At 46.3% G+C, this 21,625-nt stretch overlaps 1 protein-coding gene across 1 annotated transcript in view; it reads right to left on the reverse strand.

Annotated features, from left to right (window-relative positions):
* The window catches only part of SMURF2 (SMAD specific E3 ubiquitin protein ligase 2), a 1,271,870-nt gene that overhangs the window by 1,095,121 nt on the left and 155,124 nt on the right, over positions 1–21,625 (reverse strand). The window contains exons 3-4 of the mRNA XM_069655016.1: positions 20,093–20,201; positions 8,448–8,581 (exon numbers count right to left, since the gene is read on the reverse strand). Of these exons, the coding sequence (XP_069511117.1) occupies positions 8,448–8,581; positions 20,093–20,201 (243 nt within the window). The remainder of the gene's footprint in view (positions 1–8,447; positions 8,582–20,092; positions 20,202–21,625) is intronic.

The following is a 21,625-nucleotide window of genomic DNA, read 5'->3' on the forward strand; positions in this document are numbered from 1 at the left end:
GGGGAAGGAACAAGAAACGACAAGAAACACTAAAATGGCAGAAAAAGAAGACAGGGGCCATTTTGGTAAAAATGAGCACCCTTAGGTGCCTTTACTGCAGCTGTGATTACAGCACGCGGTAAAGGTGCACCAAATTAGTAAAAGGTATCACTGCCACCAGCCATTAAAGGTAAGCTTGTCACTGTAACAGAATTGTTACAGTTTAAATGTGAAAGGGGATACATTGTATCTCCCCAGCACTCCACATAAGGTGGGGTGTGCTGGTTTCACAGAAGTAAATGTAAAAGGGATCCAAAGATCCTTTCTACCCTTGGGAACTGTAGTTCACTCAAGGTTAGCACAAGAAAGTTAAATGGGGAGCCCCTAGGGCAACCCAGCAACAACAGGCACTTATTGCCAATAAGTTGTTAGACATGATAACTTTAAAACGACACTATGGAGAGTCTTAAAAATGACACCCATAAAAAGAGTTAAAGACAGGTGAGTGTGGAAAAAGGTTCCCACTCACTGAGGTATTAATGGAAAATATCTCACTAGAAAAGCAAAAAGTTCTGGAGTTGAACCAGGCAAGGAAGATTTACCAGCCCTGTGGAAATCTTACCTAACGGTGTTTAACACCCGAAGATCTAGAATAGGCCTCCACTTGCCGCTGGGCTTCTTCACGAAGTACCGGGCGTAGACCGCCTGACCCCGTTTCGCAACAGGAACTGGGTCTATCGCCCCTTTTTCTAGCAGATCATCCACCTCCTGCCGCAGGATTGGAAGATGCATCTGCAGGCCATGCACTGGCAGGATAGGGACCGGAGGCCGTCGGAACTCCAACGAGTGGCCACAATGCACCGTGTCTAGCACCCAGCGATTTGATGTTATCTTTCGCCACTCGTCGACATGGGTGGCAACCTTGCCCCCCAGCAGATTGTCCATATGGCTGTCATTGTTGAGCTTTTGTTTGCCGTCCCTTAGCCGCCGAGGACTGCAAACTTTTCTTTCGCTGTGCTTGGAAGTCCCGGCCCTTCGGAGCCGACTGGACCGATTGCTGATAACCTTGAGACGAGTAGCTGGAGCGCCCGTATTCTCGATCTCTGGCAGAAGCAAACTAGGCATTCCCAGAGGCTCCACAAAAAGACTGAAAGGAGCGAAAAGAGCGACCACTTTGCAAGGAACGCAAGGATTTAGCGGTTTCCGTATCCTCTTTCATCCCTTTCAGAGCCTCATCAATTTTCTCGCCGAACAAGTGTTTGCCCTCACAGGGCATGTCGGTGACCTTATATGGGACTGCCAGGTGAAAGTCTGTGCCCTTCAACCAGGCCTGCCGTCGGAGCACCACCCAATTATTAATTGGTCTAAAACCTAACTGCGCCAGTTCCACGGCAATGTTGATGCTGTGGTTGGAGGCCCCCCCCCCCTCTATCGAACCAACAGCATTGCTGTCTTTCGGTGTTGCTCCGGCAGATGTTCAAGAATCAGGGCCAGCCGATGCCACATTTCACGATCATATCTGGCCAGAACTGCCAAGGAATTTGCCGCCTTCACAGTCGTAGCCCCTACCGTCGAGACCTGCTTCCTGGCCTCACTGTCCGGAGGAGTAACATTTATGTTGCTCCTGGCCTTACAGCTGGCAGCCGCCGACACCACGGGCTCGGGCGTGGGCTGCGACTCCAGGCATCTAGGGGTAGACTCAGGTGCCTTGAACTTCTTTTCAAGGGGACCTTTCACCGCCAGCTCCGAACATGGGTGGCGCATCGTGCGCAGGCCCTCCTACCACACGTGGTCGAGACTCAGTACCAAGAAGACCGCCTTCCTCCACTTGCCCATATGGTCGAAGAGGAAGCAGTCCTTACATTCCTCTTCAGGTGCCAGCCCAAACTGCAGACACGCTTTCGACATCATGGCTTGGAATGCCCCAATATCATCTGGAGGCGATGGTTGTGCCGGACTACAGGGCTGCTCCATCTCAGGGTCCGTGTCCCACGCGTCATCCCTTGTCAGCAACAGCGAGACAGTAGATAGGGTGTCCCGCAGAACCACTCTCCGGGTCAGATTCAGGTAGCTCGCCCTCTTCATGATGAGACCGCGGACGGTCCAACCACAACGACAATGGCAATGTCAACCGTGCCGGAGGAGACTTCCTAGGCACCTCACCAGGCAACCCCTTGACCACCACCACCGCCGGACTCGGAGAAGGAGGCGGCGGCGGCAACCTCGCATCCAGTTGCTCCAATAAAGACTGAAGTGTCGACAGCACTTGCAACAACAGCAGAGATTGCTGGTTAACCAATGGGTAAAGGGGCAGCCCATCCCAGCGCCCACCCCACTCGACATCAAAAGCCTCACACTCTGCATACTCAGAGCCGACGGGTCAAACACCGGCTCCTGTTCCTCCTCCATTCCTGAAGAAACAGAAAACATAGCTGGATCTTGCTGCAAAAGCGGACTCAAAGGCGGCGGACTGCCATGCCCCACCCGTCGACAACAACCCTTCCCAATCCATCTGTGACGACAACAACAGCAGTGCACCACGTCCCCGGACTTAGATTTCACCGGAGACCAGGATTTTTGGGGAAGAACCAGAACGGTGCTTCGAAGACTCCCAGCTGGACGAAGACTTGTGATGGTCTCTGAACGACAAGTGCTTCAACGAAGACTCCATCGGCTTCGCCAGGTCTTTCTCTGACCCCGTAGACTTCTCGGGCCTGCCACCAAACTCCTTGGACTTGTCTGGCCGACCATGCTTGGACAACGAAGAGCCACTCACCCCCTTCGAATGATGCGGCCTAGACGAAGACTTGATGCCTTTCCCCACCGCTGACGCAGGCAACGCTGCCCGATGCTTCTTAGCAGGGGGTTCCGCCAGCGCCGCCCGGCAATACTCCATTGACTTCTCCTCCTTTCCTGAAGACTGGCTCCACCCGGGCCGAACCCACCACAGAGTCCGGATACGTGCCCTCGTTAAGCCAACATATGCACCGTCGATTACGGTCTTTCAAGGTCTTCCGACATATCTCGCAGGCATCCGCTGAGTGATGGGGGTATAGACAGTAAAAACAGTCCATATGACCATCACCTTCGTACACCTTCAAGCCCCAGTAGCACAAGGCCGAAAAAGAGACTTCTTCTGGGCTACCGATGACATCCTAACACAAGGTGATTCCAACAGTTTGAAGAAAGTTGAAATCTGAAGGGAAGCCGCGGGGCGGGGCTATTTATACCACGAGTCCTATTGGTGGGGCCTAAAGCACCCAAAAAGGTCATCGATAGGACACTAAAGTGTCGAAGTTTTCCATAGGAAAACGTTAAGTTAAAGTTACTGAGGTTTCCCAGCCCGACGACGGGGAAATATTCACAGAATGTGAACCTATGAAAGATCCAGTGCTGGAGAAGCAGGGAATCTTCCAAGAGGGCATACCAAATATGTGTGATTGCATTGATAGCCATTGTAAACAACTTCTCCAAAGGAGATAGGGGTTGTAGCGTGCTAGAGCGGTTTACTCAGTCTGCCGATTCTCATTCAAACAGGCTACAAAGCCGTTATATGTCCCAGCATAAGTGGGAGGAAAACTGACCGCTATGCCAGAGGGGAGGAGAGAAAATGTTTGAATTACAAGAAAGAAATGGCAGGAAGAAACTGCCTGGTGCTGTATGCATCCAATCATGAAAACGACTGAGGCCGAGAGGTGGGGTTTGGGGGACGTGGGGCCCGTTGCCATGAAAACCTGGGGCCCCGAGTAAAAATAATGTTTTTGTGGTTCTACAAAAAACGCTCCCTTCCCAAAGGACATAATGTCCTAGAAGTATGGAGGAAAGGGTCCGGGACTTTTCTCCTTTGCAAGAGAGTAAAATGTATGTGACATCCAACCAAAGTGTGCAAAAACTGTATGGCAATCATTACCATGCGGCAGCTTTCTGCATTGTGACAGAAGACACCTTTCATTATTTCTCTTAAGGTCTGGCCATTTGATCTCCCTTGTATATATTTAAATGTTGAAAACACAAAAACCTAGTCAAATTACATAGTAAATCAATATGAATTGTAGTGTGTGTTTTGAAGTTTGATAGCGGAATTGTCTTTTGATGTTTAGTGAAAGTCCTAATTTCCTGCAGCTATTACTACCAAACGGTATGTCAATGTTATATACAACAGTGCAGAGAGGCAAGGACTCTATGCTAAATTCTATACATAATCTCATGATCAAATGGTTATAAATATTGCACTTTTGGCAAAGCGCTGTACATAGAACTTTTTTTTTTTAAAAACAATTTTATTAATTTTATTCAAACAACAAATAAACCCACTCAACTTACAGTGGTTACATATCTTGCTCATAAATGCACATACATTGTTACTTTTTCGCCCACTGTATTTCCCGTCCCACCCCCCCTCCCATGCCTTCTTTCTCCCATTGTTAGTCTCCACCTCTTGTGGTGGGGAGACCTCTCCCGCCACGCTTATTGAATCATCATCACTTGGTCCATCATACGAGGGCCCAAATAGCTCTGCTATTAGTTGTCTCCAACCCGCTAGGGCTCCGGCTTCACCCTCTATGTCCCCTTTGCACGCTTCCTGCCATGCCACTGTTTCTGCCTCCGCCCACTTCTGCAAGTCCCTCCACCACGTCTCCACTTTGGGCTTGTGGCACGCTTTCCATCCCATTGCAATCCTTCTCTTTGCCAGTACATATGCCAGATCTTTCAATTTACTCACATGTTTAAGCTTTTGCGATCTGGGGAACCCTCCCAACAAGCAAGCCCACACCGTATCCTCCTTCATGCAGATTCCCTTGTCTTCCATTTTCTGTGCTATATCTCTCCAGTATTTCGCTATCAGTGGACATGCCCAGAACATATGCACCATTCCTGCGTTTTCCTCATTGCATTTGGGACACACTTGGCTTCCAGCGTTCTTAAATTTGGCTATCTTTAGTGGCGTCAGATATGCTCTGTGAGTTATATACAACTGTATTTGTTGCAGCCTAGCATTTCTCGATACTTTATGATACCCCTGAGCCCTTTCCCACATCCCGTTGCTCATCATGTCCCCTACTTCCTCCTCCCAGTCCAGTCTAAGTTGCACCACTTACTTGCCCACTTGAGTCGTCGTCATCATCATCTCGTACACTCTAGACGTTTCATGCCCTCCTTCTGCTATATCATATCACATCTAGTGTGGTGTCCGGTTCCTGTGCAAGTTCCAACTCGGACCAGGTATCTTTAATTCGTTGCACCATCCCATGATACGCTATATATTGCCCAGTACTCAACCCAGTTTGTTCCACCAGATCCTCAAATTCCAATATTTTCCCCTCTTGCCACACATCCCCCAATGTTGCTATTCCTACCGGTTCCCAATATTTCCTAATCATTAAACTTAGTTGCTTTTCTGTTCCCATCATTGTGACCAGTGGGATTTGCGGAGAGCACAGGGCCGGCTTGTCCATCAACCGGCACGCCCTCTGCCACATCCCCCACCCAAGACCCAACATCCCCGGACGACCTCTTAGCTCCCGCTTGGGTAACCATATCATTTTTCTCAAAAAATATGGGGTGCAATCTCCTTGATGCAGCCTATGCTGTAAGGTAGGATCCGCAGAGAGCCATTTGGCTGCATGTTGCAACTGGCTCGCTACATAATATACTTCCCAGTTAGGCGATTTAATGCCTCCTTTCTCATGCGGGTTTTGGAGTTTCCACAGGGCTACCCTGTTCCTCATCCCGTACCATAGGAATTCCCTGCATATGCTATCCAGCTTAATAAAGAATTGCCGGGTATGGAGTCTGGGATGTTCGCGAAGCAATGCAACAGTCTGGGCAATGCCACCATCTTGAGCATCGCCCCACGTCCCAACATTGCCAAGGGGAGTTTTGCCCAGAACTTCATGCTGTTTTCCAGTTTCTGAACCATTCTTTCTGTATTATGCCTATGTTCGGCTTCTACTGTATGATATATGTCTATCCCAAGATACCTAAAGGTTGTGGCCTCCCACGGTATCTGGAGTACCGGCAAATTCTCCACCAAGAGCCTTCTATATCTGCCCAGCGGGAACACACAGGATTTACTTGGGTTCACGGCTATACCTGAGAGTTCAGCAAACCTCTCCACCACTTCTAACACATACTGCAGATTCTCCTCTGGGTAGTGCAAATACAATAACCTATCGTCTGCGTATAGTGAAATTAAATGTGATGTTTCCCCAACGACAATGCCTATTGCATCATATTGCTGCCTTAAATAAATCGCCAGAGGCTCCAAAGCCAGAATATACAACATGGGGGACCAGGGGCATCCCTGTCTGGTCCCTCTACCAAGTTGCCACCTTTCAGAGATCACAGTTCCTGTCTTCACTCTCGCTAATGGCTCACTATATAGGAGTTCTACCCAGTGAAGATATCCTGGCCCCATACCGTAGTTGGCTAGGGCCGCCTTCAGCCAGGGCCACTTGACCGAGTCAAATGCCTTGATCGCATCCAGCGACACCATCGCCATTTCGCTAGTGTCTCCTTCAGTATGTTCGACCACTCTATGAAGTCGCCTCAAATTATTCAAGATATTCCTATTTGGGACATATCCTGTTTGATCAGGATGAATCAGTTTATGACCGTCTTTAATCTGTTTGCTAGAACCGCTGTTAAAATCTTACTATCTTGGTTTAACATCGATAGGGGCCTATAGGAACCGCAGTCACTATCAGGCCTGTTGGGCTTGGGGAGTGGTATAATAACCGCTTCCCGCAGTGATTCCGGTAGTCTCCCAACTTCATATGCTTCGTTAAGCATTTCCAGCAGTGGGGGGAGAATCTCTGCTTTATATGCCTTATAAAATTCACTTGGGAGTCCGTCGGTGCCCGGGGTTTTACACGTGGGCAGCTGTCTCACCACTTCTTCTGGCTCCTCTAGAGTGATCGGGGCATCTAGCTCCTCCCTTTCTTCCACACTAATTTGGGGTAGCCCAATGTCTTCCAGTATGTCTCCTATTTCCCTCCTTTTGCTTCCCGTTTAATCTCTGTACAAGCGTCTATAATAGTCTGCAAATTCTTGATTAACCCCCTCTTGCGTGTCCACTACGTCGCCATTGTCTTTCACCATTGTTCTGATTGGAGGCCTAGGAGTCTCCTTTTTGTAGAGCCACGCAAGAGTCTTCTTGGTTTGTCGCCTCAAGCATGTTGTCTTTCTATGTACTTTTTATAATTAAGATTACATAATCTCTCCCAATATCCTGCACATTTCTGCTGCAGGCCCAGTACTATTTCTGTATCTGCCTTAGTGTTGGTGCCCCGTTCCAATACCCTCTCCAATTCGTACATAGAACATATTTATCACAATTATCACCAAACCATAGTTGTACTCCTTTATCACCCTCGAAAGGATGGAAGGCTGAGTTAGCCTTGTTGGAATTCGAACCTGCGACCTACGGATCATGCACAGATCACATTAACAAGCGCTCAACTGGGTGAGCGCTCTTAGTTTACCAACCTCTGAAGGATGTTAGTCAATGAGTATCGACTGAGGTATAATAATCACAGTGCCTAGATGTTGACCAAACCATGTATGAAGAACTACATAGAGTTAAATACCTATCTGGATTATCACAGGGACAGTTTTGCTGAGTTTCTATTTCAATTACAAATATTTATTTGTTTTTTAACAGTGCTTGAGTCAGGTTTTAATTGTAGTGATTGGTGTGATGACAATCACTCACCGGTGAGCAAATACTCTGCTGCCACTGACCATTTATAGTAATGTACCCCTTTGACTGCAAGGTTGAATGGCTGTAAACTAGACTGCGCATGCTCATCATTTTGCACACTGTTTTTATAATTATAAGTGTAAAAATGATCTGCCTCCGCATGATTATGCACACAGCAAAGGTACTCTGAAAAATACAATTGTGCAATACTGGTTTGCTTTCAGTGGAAAAAAGCATAATTTGTTATAAAAGATCAATTGTCAATTGCAACTTAGTTTTCCATTTTATTAAATTATAAAATCCTAAAATGCTAGAAAAATACATAGGCACAGTGCTTCTGTCTGCTCCATGAGTATCTACAGACAACACAACAGAAGCTGAATGGAAAGAAACCATTTTTTTTATCAGTGTGCAGTTTCTTTTTTTAAAGGCTTCAGAGAAATAAATTATGTTTCAGAGACTTTTCTCCATGGCTAGCAATTACATTCATGTAGATAAAAAAAAAAAAAGACGCATTCTGTTTCGGTCAAGTAACCAGACCTTTGGACTGTCCTCTCTAAACTTGTGCATAAATGTACACAGGAAAATAATAAAGTAGTTGTATTTACAAGATTTTCATGCATAAAAAGACCTGGTATGAACCTTTTCTGGAGGCCTTCTTGTAGTTGCCTTTTACAAACATCAAGAGTGTTCATAACTGTCATTTGGCAAATACAGAAATCTTATAGCATATTTTTGTTTGTGAAGGTTGACACTTTCTACTTACAACCAGTATCTTTGAGCCGATTGATTGCACTGCAAAGAAGTCTCACACAGCCCAGAAATCCAGCACCCTGTTTTTTATGTATTTTCTTATGATTCCATACACTGATTGTGATAGAATCAGACTTTCCAATGTACCTAACGGAGAAAAAGGCAAACCGATTAATACATTTTGAAACATGAATGATCATTTTGAACAATGGTGTAGGACATTGAATACTGTTCTATTTACTGCAAAAAATTGACACTTAACTAGAAGGCCTAAGATTCCACATGATTGCAATTCTAAAACTGCCCCAAATGCCTTCTCAAAAAGTTTTTCTTTCTTATAATTTTTGCATAAAAGAAAACATGTTTAATATTTTCATGAAAGTGAATGAACGGAAATCCTACTACATGAGGAGGTGTGGTCAACGGCGCCCAACATGGCTGCTTAATTTGGCCGCTCTGTGAGCCCCAGGAAGCCACCGAGAAGCTGTGGCGACCCACGGGCCAGGTTAGGAGTGAAATGAGGTGCATGATCCGCTGAGGGAGTGCAGCAGCTCAGACTCTTGACAACCCCCGAGAGACCCGAGGGCGCGTCATTCCAAGAGGGCCATCCGAGTCGTGCGAAGACAGTGGCGTGGCCTGCGTGGTGCGACCGAGTCCCGCAGCGCAAGTCTTTGGCAAGCGAGAGCTGGAGGAAAGAGCATCAGTGGTGCAGCACGACGCTGACTCTGCATTGTCCCCCATGAAGCCATGTTCAAGGCCTGGTGTCGGAGGAGGACTGGACCTCGAGACGTCAGGGGAGAAGTACAGGGAGCAGAGCGGAGACACAAAGCGGTCAGTGAGAGACTGCTGACAGGCCTGCCCACATGGTAGGAGGGCAGTGAGTAGTGAGTAGAGAATGGGACCGGAGGGCTGCTACCTACCCAGTCCAGCCGAGCAAATAGTGTGAGCACAAGAGGCAGAAGCAGGCTTTGACGGCTGCCAGCTACTGCACAAATAAAGCCAGAGGACTCTCTGCGAGAGCAAGATTAGCCGCTGCATTGGTGGTGGAGTGGAAGGAGACATGTATTGCCGGATTGGGGGGCGGATACCGCTGCGTAAGTCTGCATGTCGAGGCCTGACATTAAATGCATTTGGCCGTCAAGCCAACGTGGGGGTGCATAGAACTGCGGGCCGAGTACACCCACGGGAGGAGAAGCCATTAGAGAAGTCATTACAGAAGGAAGTCATGGAGGCAGCGCAGGGGCTCTCGAAATCCAACTTGGACTTCCTGAAGACGCTGAAGGACGAGCTAAAGGAGCAGTGATGAAGAGCAGCCCGGAGGAGATCAAGAAATTGATTGTGGACCTAGTCAAAGACACGAAACAACTGAACTCGATGGTAGAAGACACAGAGAGCGCAGTACTGTCCCTACAGGAAGAGTTGCTTCATTTCCAGGGTGAGATGGCCAGTGCCAAGCAGGATATGTCCTTTCTGGTCACCACTATTGAGGGCTTGGAGAACAGGCCCTGTCGGGAATACCTCTGGATAAGGGGTGCAGTGGAAGGAGTGAAGGGGACAGACCTAAGGAAATATTTCCAACAAGTCTTTCTTGTGCTAGCACCAGAGATTGCAAAAGATGGCATAGCCCTGGACTGGGTCCATAGGATGGTTCCAGTCAGTAAAGGCTTCAGATCTCAACCAAGAGATATCATTAGTAAATTTCATTCATACGGACCTAAGAAGAGATTCTGCACGCTTCCAGGAAGATGGGCACCATCACGTTCCAGGGACAGTCTCTGCTAATCTTCTAGGACATAGCGGCCCTAACCCTGCAAAAGCATCAGGCGTTTTTACAAATCACAGAAACTACAGAAAGGAGTACGCTACAGATGGAATTTCCCCTTTGGGCTGTTTTTTACATGGAACAGACCGAATGAGACGATGCACAACTCCGGAAGAAGCAGCAGAGATATTGGGCCTTCAGACTCAGTGCGAGCAGATTATGTGGTGCAAAGTGCCTGTGCGCAGAAGACCATGTGGACCGACCAGCCTCGGGGCAAAACCCGGCGATCAGCAACAAGGAAAACAAGATGAGAGCTCCTACGGATTCAGAGCAATGGGAAGGAGCAAGGTGGCTCCTGGGGTTGCCTTGTGGAGGGCGTTGATCCTCTCCGAGTGTGTACCTCAATGGAGAGGGATGACAGAAAACTATTTTTCGCAACATGATGTAGAGGGGCATGTTGGAGCAATGGGGGTCGGGGCTCGTTATTTCAGCTGGGGGGGTGGTTCACATCCACAATGGCTTTTTATAGAATGGGAGAGGGGGAAGGAAGGGGTTCTGGGGTTAAGCACCTGCTGCTTATGCTATTGTGTAAGCGGGTACATTCAGGGTCCTGATATATAATGTAAGGGGACTCAAAACCGCACAGAAGAGAGGGAAATTGCTATATGAACTTAGACGGCTTCAGGTTGCTGTGGCATGCCTACAGGGGACGCACCTCATAAAGAACGACACAAGTAGGCTGAGATCAAAGGGCTATTCGCACTAATTTATCTCGTTAGTGAAGAACAAGAACAAGGGGGTATTTTGGTGGGCAGGAGGGTCCAATTTGCAATGGTGAAAACTGAAACAAAGAGGGGAGCTACATTTCTGTAGAGGGCTCGTTCAATGGGGCAATGTTATCGATGGCCTCAATGTATACCCCCAATGGTGGTCAGAACGAATATTGTAGTGCGAGCTTGATGGAATTTGTGAATTTTGCAGGTGGGGGACAGGATACTCAGGTGATCTCAACAGGACGTTCGACCCCAACCGGGACGTCTCTAGGGGCTCGTATATCGGCACAACACAGACGGCAGTACATCTGTTGAAGGGATTGGAGGAGGTGGACTCTTGGCAGTATGCCAACCCAGGCGTGAACGATTTTTCATTCTACTCCCATGTGCACAAGATATACTCCAGACTGGATTACATTATGGTGGGGAGGGATGTTCTTGCGGAACGAGTCTGCTACGATGGGCACTATTTTGCTCTCTGATCATGCACCGTTATACATACTTGGGACTGGTCTCCTAGGGAGCCTAGGCCCAGCTAATGGAAGCTAAATCTGACCCTCTCACATGACCCTGTGTGTCAGAGCGAGATTGGAAGATCAAATGGAGCAGTACTTTAGGGAGAATGCTCAAGGAGAGATGAGGGAGGAGATCAGATGGGACACTTTAAAGCATATATACAGGGGTTTTACTATGAAAAGGAGTAGGGCTGTGTTGGATCCAAAGAGTGGAGCTGGTTCGCCTGCTAACCCAACTGAAAGACTTGCAAGGGCAATAATCGGGCATCAGGTTCACGGAAAATGTATAGAGCAGTTTAAGCGGTGCAGAGCCAGATAAACACCATGGAAGGAAATAAAGTGGAGTATGCATTGAAAGTTAAACAATATTATCAACAGGGGAATAGAGCGGGCAGGCTTCTGGCGTGGAAGCTCCAGGCGAGGATGACTCGAGGGGCCTCGACTGTTATTATAGGACCTATATTCCTCAGACTTCACATCACTGGAAGGGTCACCTCCTTTTTAGTGTGTTGTAAGTCGCTGGATCAGATCTGGGCTTTAAATGGGGAAATAAACTAGGAAGTCCTGCGGGCTATTGTTTTATTGACGGCTAGCAAATCCCTGCTGGGGCCACTTCACTCACTGTTCAATGCAATATGGAGGGATGAGGGATGGGGCAGTCCCGAAGTCCATGGAAGAGGCGAGGGCCTTTGTAATACACAAAGAGGGCAAGGATCCGTGGGTATAACTTGTCATAACGCCCGATCACTGTATTGAACATAGACGGGAAGCTTCATGCAAAGATACTAGCAGAACGTCTCAACGAAGTATCAGGTCTGTGGAAGAGCGCCGATCTGGGTTTGTGGCAGGGAGGCAGGCAAGACAATACAAGGCGGGTGATGGACCTCATCGACATAGCCCATAAAAAGAAAATGCCCTCTATACTGTTAGCCTTAGACGCAGAAAAGGCCCTTTGACCGTGTGGAGCGAGTTTGTTTAAAAGAGGTGATGGGCAGGTTTGGCCTGAGCGAGAACTTCATAAGGGGGGTATTTGAATTGTAGAGGGAGCCCACTGGGAGTGTGTCGGTGAATGACTAGCTGTCTTCAGGATTTAGACTTTTCAGGTGCACGACGCAGGGATGTCCCCTCATCTCTACTATTTGCGCTTTCAGTAGAACCTCTTGTGGATCGCATTATGGATGACCCAGACATACATGGCATCAGTTACGAGGGGGTCTCCCATAACAGAGTTATACACGGATGACATCCTCCTGGCTATATCCAAGCCAGACAGATCGCTCCTGCTGATAATCGCACTGCTCCGAAGGTAATATTTGGCCTTAAATTTGTCCTTAGCATAGGAAAGGGTGGTGGGCCTGCTGGGTATCTCTCCATTCCAATGGGTAGCAAGGAGTATTAGTTACCTCGGCATCCAGTTAACGGCAATGTACGGGAGGTTATGTTGAGGGCAATTAGGGCTTATATGTATTCTATGTATTCCAAATGCTCCCAATAGAGGTCCCTAAGCAGATTTTAGAGAAACTGCAGCAGAACTTGAGTAGGTTTGCCTGGCAGAATCGACCAACAAGAGTAGCTTTGGCAACTCTGTACAGATCCAAGAAACAGGCAGGCGGTTTGTAGTTGGGGGCGGGGGGTTGGAAGAATACTATCAGGCCTCACAGTTGAGGACAATATGGGACTGGGTACACCCAGTATCAATAAAGCAATGGCATCACTTAGAAGAACAGATGATTGGTAGAACTCTCATGTACATGCCGTGGATTCCCTGAATGGGCCGACCCGTCGGTATGTACTAGTTGCCATCAACTGTGACCATGTTCCGAGTGTGGGATGGGATTGCCAAGAGGTTGGGGCGGCCCACATTCCCATGACCCGGAAACCTTGATTCATCGAAACCTGGATTTTACCCCAGCATATGGAAATAAAGCTTTTCGGGCTTGGGGAGAAGGATGTTGTGAATTTATTTCGCATATGTTTGAAGGCAGGAGTTTTAGGGGAGGGGTGGACGAATCAGATCCTTGGACTCTTGCAAGGCCACATTCGGATTAGAAGAGAGGGACCGGTGCAGATATATGCCGCTTAGAGATTGGGTTCTTCAGAAAGACAACAGGGCAGGGACAGTAAGGCAGCTGATGCCGTTTGAGGGGCTGTTATTTTCACAGTGGGGGTTCCAAAGGTCTAATATGACACCTGTAAGCTGTCAAAAATTCCACCTTAAACGAAGGTCTTCCAGCCTACACGAACGGGTGGCAGAGATCCTGGGAAAGAGTAGGATGAAAAGCAGTGGTCCGGGATATGGAGAGGGGTTTCAAGGGGTAACAGTGAGCACCCAATATGCGGAATACAACTATAAGCTACTGGCACGGTGGTATATTACCCAGGAGAGGGAAGCGCACATGGGAAGGGGGCAGCAGGGCTGTGCTGGAGGGGTTGCAGGGGGTGATACATATTTGCACATCTGGTGGAGCAAGTTACAACCCTACTGGAGGGTGCTAGTCCTCGTACTGCGAAAGGTAACAGGCTTGATGAGTGAGTGCACGTTCCAGATTTGCCAATTGGGAATAGTAGTCCAGAGCAAGGAGCACGTGGGGGGTAGCTCACTTCAGCTCCTCAGGCTGATGCCAATAGTTGCAAGGAATGCCATTGCTGCAGCTTGGCAGTCAAACCGAATACCATCCACCAAGGATTGGATGAGTGGAATGTGGAGACTATTTTGTGAGAAGGTGACATACGCCCTACATAACAGGATGACTCACTTCTTTAAGAAATGGGGGGGGGGGAATTCCTGAAGTTTATTAAGACAATGAATAAGGACTTTACTTGCCATCCGATGCTTGGGGCACTAAGGTTCCTTAATTTGTCGTAAGGAACAAAACTAGGTACCAGGTGGAGATGTGATGTGAGAGCACTGAAAGAGAAGGAGTGGGGAGGGAGTGTGGTCGTGGGTGTGAAGGGGAGGGAAGGGTAAGAGGGGGACTGGTAGAGGGTGGAGGGATATTGGGGCGTAGGGTTTCAACATAGTTCCTGTTATAAAGTGAAACAATTGCTGAACCCATGTATGTTGTTTGTTTGTGCTCCTGGGGAAAAGTTAAACGAGTCAAGATTGAACATGTTCTGTATAGCTAATAAAAAGATTTGAATACTAAAACCTACTACATAGCATGGGTTGAACCACTTGCAAGACTATACTCTGAAGAAAATCTCAGCCACTAATAGCAGGATCCAAGTCGCATATTCCAAGTTCCCTAGCCACATTTTAATATTGTAACCTCCCCACCAGTCTACCACACTCTGCTCTGATTTGCCTGTTAAAAAGCCACCTATGTAAATAACGTTTAGCTACCACAGACTCCGCTCAACTAGACAAACAAGACAAAAGAAATACATATTTAAAGGCTACTAGAATATCTGGGCAAATCTAACTACTTTTATGTGTACATGCTCTTAATCTATTAACAAAAAAACAGGTTTATTGAATGTCATGGTGACTGTTTTGTTTTGTGCATAATGAGCTCGCTCAGTGAGTGTCATACCAAAATTATCAGACTTACTGGTGTGACAAAATTGTAACATGAATACACAGAGGAGAAAAAACCGGTTTAATTTGACCTGAGAACCTAGGTACCTGACCCTACAAAAAGACCAACTGTTCCTTTAAGTGGATGCCTTACCCTTGTAAGTGGTAGTGGGGCGCGTATCTAGGTGAGGAATAGAAAGAGAAAACTGTCCCTCTCTAAACTTTAAATCATGATTTGTACGACAATAAAACACTGATACGCTAAATAAAAGTAGGTTTGGACTAGAATACATATCAAAATGTATTTATAGTCTTAGCCCCTTGTGTAAAAACTCATTGTATAGCTTGCTAGAGATAAGGACTCCATACGGATGTATTGCACATGGGCAGATCTTGTGAATTGTATGCTTTTATGAGCGTTTCTCAAAATGAATTTCCACAAACATTAGCCTCCAAGGGAGGAACCTCGGCAGAGCCGGTAACAGAGGAGTTACGCTGCATGACCGCCCTCTTTGCCCCCTTGACAGAACCGGTATCACTGCGATGAGCGTGGGAAAACTGAGGAATGACCCGTACAGACAAGACTTTAGGAGCAGGTCTCTGGGTTTTGTCGGTACAGACCTTAGCCTCAAGTAGAGGAACCTCGTGTTTCGCCCCGGTATGTATAGCTCCCTCGTGAGGGGCCTCAAGCAGTGGTTTGGTACATAAAACTCCAGACCTGAGACCTCGGAGCGAACCCCGGTGTCCCAAAGCCTCAGACGAACTGGGCCTACCCGACAGGTGAACCTCGGACTGTGTTCCGGTCTTGGCAGTTCCGTCGTGGGAACCCTCAGAGAAAACTCTGGTACGCCCATTAGACCTGTGAGGCACCTCAGGAGAAATCCTGGTGGTAGAACTTCTAGAGCCCCTGCCGGACTGAGAAGACCCCAGAATGGAGTCCCACGGCCGGGGTGCCCTAAAAAGTAAGCAACTTACTGGGCGTCTCTTCTTTTTGTGGATGAAAAGCTGAAGATGAGGCGGAGGAATGTGCTGAAAAACATCCTCCCACCGAAGAAGACGGTGCTGGAGTGCCCGGACGGAGAGGGAATCGCAGTAGAGCAGCACGAATCACAGCGGTGCTCCAACCCGAGACACTCCAAGCAGAGAGAATGGGAATCCGCCCTAGGGAAGCGACGTTTGCACGAAGAACAGGACACAGACGGAGGACTACGCGACCGCAGAACTAGCGGGAACAAAAAACTCCCGAAGATGCAAGTGCATCCAGTCCCGACCGCGCGGAGAAAGGGACTGAAGGGCGATGAGTGGGGTGGAGTTCAGCAGGGCGGGGTTACGCCCACGTGCGGTACCCGGCGTAAAAAGAGAGGATGGACAAACATTTAAACATTTTTATGCTTTTTGGAAAAAAGTGCTCTGGTCCCGTTCTGAATGAAGGAATGTCCCACAAGTATGGAGGAAAGGGGACAGGATGTACGAGTATATTTAAATGTTGCACTGGCTGACATTCACAATCCTGTCTAGAAGCGACACAAGCTAATATTCATAATTATATCTAAATGTGACACTGCCAACATGTACAATCCTGTCTAGAAGTGAGGCAGGCTAATGTTCACAATAATATCTAAATGTGGCACTGGATAACATTCACAGTGCTGTCTAGATGTGGCGCAAGCTACTATTATAATTATATCTAAAAGTGGCACTGGCTCACATTCCAATCCTGGCCACGTTATAAGAGAGAAAGCAGGAGGCAGCAGCTTTAAAGTCCTCGCCCCTAGACATTGGAAGGCCTTACCTACCACTATCAAGAACAAAACATCCTACCTACTCTTCAAAAATCCTTGAAAACTTGGTTATTCAACCAATACTAACCTGAACCAAGACCCCTAACTTCACTGATCAGACCCCTCCCACCTCACGTATATAAAATGTATGCTTTTTTTTCTTCACTTATGCTTTTCTTGTTTTTCATTTTTTAATATGAAGATTGTACCTACACATTGTCTGTAACTACGTTGTGATACCTCCGGGTCTGGGCGTATAACAAATGTAATAAATAAATGAGTAAATAAATAGAAGCGACGCAAGCTAATGTTCACAATTATGTCCAAATGCGGCACTGGCCAACATTCACAATGTAATACGTTTTGTTGCATGAAAAGATAAAAAGCGGCGAATCTGATGATTGTTAAAGAGGTGAGAACAGGTGCAGGCGGCTAAAGAGATGTGAGCTGAAAAAGAGATAAATCAAAGATGACATCAAGATTGTAGGTCGAGCAGAAAATGGTAACGGAGAAGGAGGAAAGAAGACACCAGGTGGAGGAGGGGATGGAGAGAATGGTGGGAAAAAGAGGATCTCTGTTTTGGAAGGATTAAGATGGAGTAAACAAGACATCCATGCATGGACAGCAGAGAGACATGATGAATCAGGAGCATGAAGAGAATCAGAAAAGGAGGTGAATAAGAAGATCTGTGTCTCTTCAACATAGAAGGGTGAGGAAAGTTTGAAGGATTCAATGAAGAAGGTATAGCATATATGAACAATAATAGCGGAGCAAGTACAGAGCCATGGAGAACACCATAGTGTAGAGTGTGTGAAAAGACCAGGACCCTGAGTAGTTGCGATGGAAAAGATAAGAGTGGAACCAGCGAGTGATGGATGTAGAGAAAAAGTGAGAGCAGAAAGTAAAGTAGGGTGATCGACAGTGTCAAAAGCAGCGGATAAGTCACGAATCATAAGAATAGATGCAGATGTATTGTCCCAGGTAGTACAAAGGGAACTGGTGAACTGAAGTAGAGCGATTTCCATAGAGTGTGCTGGGCGGATGCCAGACTGGGTTGGAGAAAGAAAGGGTTCAAGTATAATGAGATTTGAGAATGACCGCTCTTTCAAGGAGTTTGGAGAGGAAAGGAAGAAAAGAAATAGGTTGGAAATTAGGGATTTTTTTAACAGGGTTAATTGATGCAAGCTTTAAGGAAGATGGGAAGATAAATGTGGACAGGGAGAGGTTGAATAGGGAGGTCAAATAGGGGATAATAAAGGGGTTGATTATTTGGATAAGAGCGGAACATAGAGGGTTGAATGGGGAAGCTAAGGGATGGGCATGGGAAAGAAGGGATGCAGTGTCCAAATAATTTGTGAGGGTGGAAAATATAAGGAGGCAATGTGAAGTAGCGGGAGGAGCGGTAAATAGAAGCCAGGGGTAGGTTTGGGGAGCCTTGTTAAAGGATAATCGCAGAGTGCACATTTTAGAGGTGAAGAAGTCGGCCAGGTCAGAGGAGGAAATGGTAGAGGAGCTTGTGGAGGGATCAGGGGCAGGAGGGCAGAGCATTTTATTGATTACTTGAAAGACGATAGAGGTGTTGAGGGAGAAGTGAGGGTTTAGAAATTGTATTTCTTTAGCAGGAAGAAGTGATGCATCAAAAGAAGAATGAGGTACAGACAGATTAGCAAGATCAGAAGCGTTGTGCGTTTTCTTTCATATGCACTATGCTTTCCTGCATTTTTCTTATAAGTCATCTTCAATCAATTAAGTCTCTTGTGCTTTATTTCCACAGCACCCTATAGTCGTTTTAAGTTAGGCTGTATAATGGAAATGGTCCTCCATAGGCTAGGATTTTACAGTTGGGTCCTCGTCTGGTGACACCATCTGAAAGTCATTGGCGTCTACTAACTCTTGCTCTTCAGAGGGGTATTTCTCTTGCTCATCACCACCTGCGCCTTAGTAGGGATCACCCCGATCCTCGGGCACAGGGTTTGGCAGAATTTTAACTCTTAAGTTGCTATGTATCCGCAGTCAATATGTCTGCTTGTCTCTTCTGTGGTCTATGCTCATTTTCCTAAGAACATTACAACTTTGTCCAGTGTGGCTTTAAAGTCCTTTTTGTACGACACTTTTTGGAGTGGGGTTATTGCCTCCGAAAAAAGAGGTGTTTCCGAAATTTTTGACGACTACTGCATTTTCTTCACCATCCATCCCAAATCCTCCTTGGATTGTGAAAACTTGATTAGGCTCTTTTATGCATAACCAAAAGGGGACTAAATCCTCCCTGTGTGCATTTACTTTCCGATGGTTGTCTTGTATGGAGTAGGTTTTCTTGTGAACCCTTTTTCCTGATCCCATGTGTCTCTAATTTGTGAACAAGGGCAGTATATGGTATTTGTGTCTTACGGCACCAGTGCCTTCCACGCTCAACAATGAAGGCAGGTCAGACTCCTTATGTTTGAGTCAACATCAGATTTCTCGGCACTCACCTTGGAGTGGGTGCCCTCCGATCTCTGCTTTTTGTTTTGAGCTTTTAGTGACACGCAGCCTCGGTTGCCAGAAGACTTCGTCATAGCATATATGCTCCTTCGGAGCTGGGGGTGGTCTGCAAGGTCTTTCCTGCTGGCGCCTCATCAGATGGCTTTTCAGGATCAGTGCTCATTCTGGCACCTGAAATCCCAGTATTGAGAGCCTCCACTGAGGTGGGGGTCTCGCCTGAGCAGTTTTGGATTGCAGGGCGCCTGCTGCCCAGTGCCATGCTTGGCACTCCCTAAGGGTACTTGGCTTGAATCTGTGACATGCCTGGCACTGATCATCAGCCTGACCCCTTCTAACAACTGCCTGCAATTCGTGTGCATCTTTCAAGGGAATTTGGAGTTTGACCCGGGACAAAACATAAATGTGATGTTGTCCATGCATGTTTAGAGAATCCTGCATGGCCCTTAGAAAGGGGAGTGGCATTCAATAGGGGGCCTTACAATAGAAGAAAAGGGACCCCCTCTCCCTACTGCATGCCTTAAGTGGCAGTGGTCAAACTGCTCCGAGACAGCTCCTCTGCCGTCATCTCCTTCCCTATGACGATCTCTCGAAACAGTGCTCTGGCTTCGAACAAAGTTAATTCTCCACTCGGCATGCTCTCAGCCGAGATTGCAGGAAACAAAAATATGAGGCCGTTAGCGGGCGAAGGGATCATGGGTCCCTGTACAGAAAGTATAGGGATGGTAAAACAGGAACTTTAGACATTTATAGGAAAAGGTTACAATATATTTGGAAACAATTAAGGACTGCATTTTCAACATATATTTTAATATAGCAATTAAAGACGTACAGATCATAATGTTGGTTCCACTTTGGGTCCAGAGTATTCTTCACAGTATCCGTAGAATGGCACTGCCCAGACCCATCCACTACTACTTTTGCAAAAGGATCAGGAAGCCCTGCAAGTAAATAAAGCAATAAAAATAGATCTTGATGTTTGTAGAAAGATGTAATAAGAATTAAATTGACTTAAAATGTGCTTTTCACATACATTTAAAAAAACCTTTTCAACATTTAAGCAATTTCAAAGAAATCACAAATCATAATTTTCAGTATGTAAATGTACAAATTGCTAAACAATGTACATGTTTTGTATATAAAAGCAGGTTACAAATACTACAAAATCGGAAATTGGAACAAAACAATTATATTCGGTTTCAATTGAAAGATTTCTACATCAAGACTAATATTTTCCAACAAAACGGATACATTCATTTTCTTAGTGGATCACAGCAATTGGTAGAAGAGTTCAAATGTTACCCCTCGACAGAAACATATTGATAAGGCCACACAATTATCCCACCTTACTGAATAGCTATCTCAGTTTTATGAATCGGCTCATCACGACTTGAAATTGAAGTCCAATGAATAAGCCACTTAATGTTCCTTCACTATTAAGAGGGGCGGAAAGTAAAGGATAAGCACTTCCAGATTGCTTGATTAACATCCAAAGTTAGATGCATTGAAACAGTTTTCAGTTAAACTCAAAACAGCAATCATGTCTTAACCTTAAAAGAACAAGGGGAATGTTACAGGACCCTTGCCATTTCTCCAAAGATCCTTTAACAATCTCGGATCCCTTGTCCGTCACACAATCTTCGATTATGTTGGAGGATCATAATGCTTTGTCTGCTAACCTGGTTGGTCATAAAATTCTGCTTTACCCCTCCAAAATACAGAAACAGGGGAGTGTCTCAATGCATGCAGATCTCCCTCGGAAATTGAATGATCAGTGCTCTTGTCCATGGCAGACAACTCTGAACATCTGTAATGGAAGGTTGCCAAATAAAAGCGTATCCTTAGCCTACAAATGGTTCCAATGCAGCCAGACAGAGAGTCTTAATATGTTCGGTAATGTTCCAGCCATAAATGTCATTTGTTTGCCTCAGAAATGCCTTTAGGGGAAGACACTAGGTACTTCAGGCGTTGTCGCATTCACAATGTATCCAAAGTGCTTTGGTCTAGATGAAACAAACCTCCTCCATTTATCTCCATTTATCAAAAACAGTTTATGAGACTGTAGGGGTGAAATAAGTTGTCACCCCGGTGTCTAAGGCGATTTGAGAAACATATTACACTACATAGATTATTTCTTTCTAGGTATCATGCATGATATAGCCACATTTGTAATGTTTAGTCAACTCTCTAGGTGTGCTTTACATCACTTAAATGAAGGTCTGTGCTTAATCAGAGATCTCACCTAATACCTTAGAAATGTGTCAGAGTTAAAGGAAATCTGGAAATGAGAAGTATAGTGTAGAATGGACTTGGTTCATGTGTTCAATAACATGCTATATTATGCCTGCCATTTGAGAAACTGGCA

This window comes from Ambystoma mexicanum, chromosome 3q, assembly GCF_040938575.1.
Source record: "Ambystoma mexicanum isolate Mex_15411 chromosome 3q, UKY_AmexF1_1, whole genome shotgun sequence".
NCBI lineage: Eukaryota > Metazoa > Chordata > Amphibia > Caudata > Ambystomatidae > Ambystoma > Ambystoma mexicanum.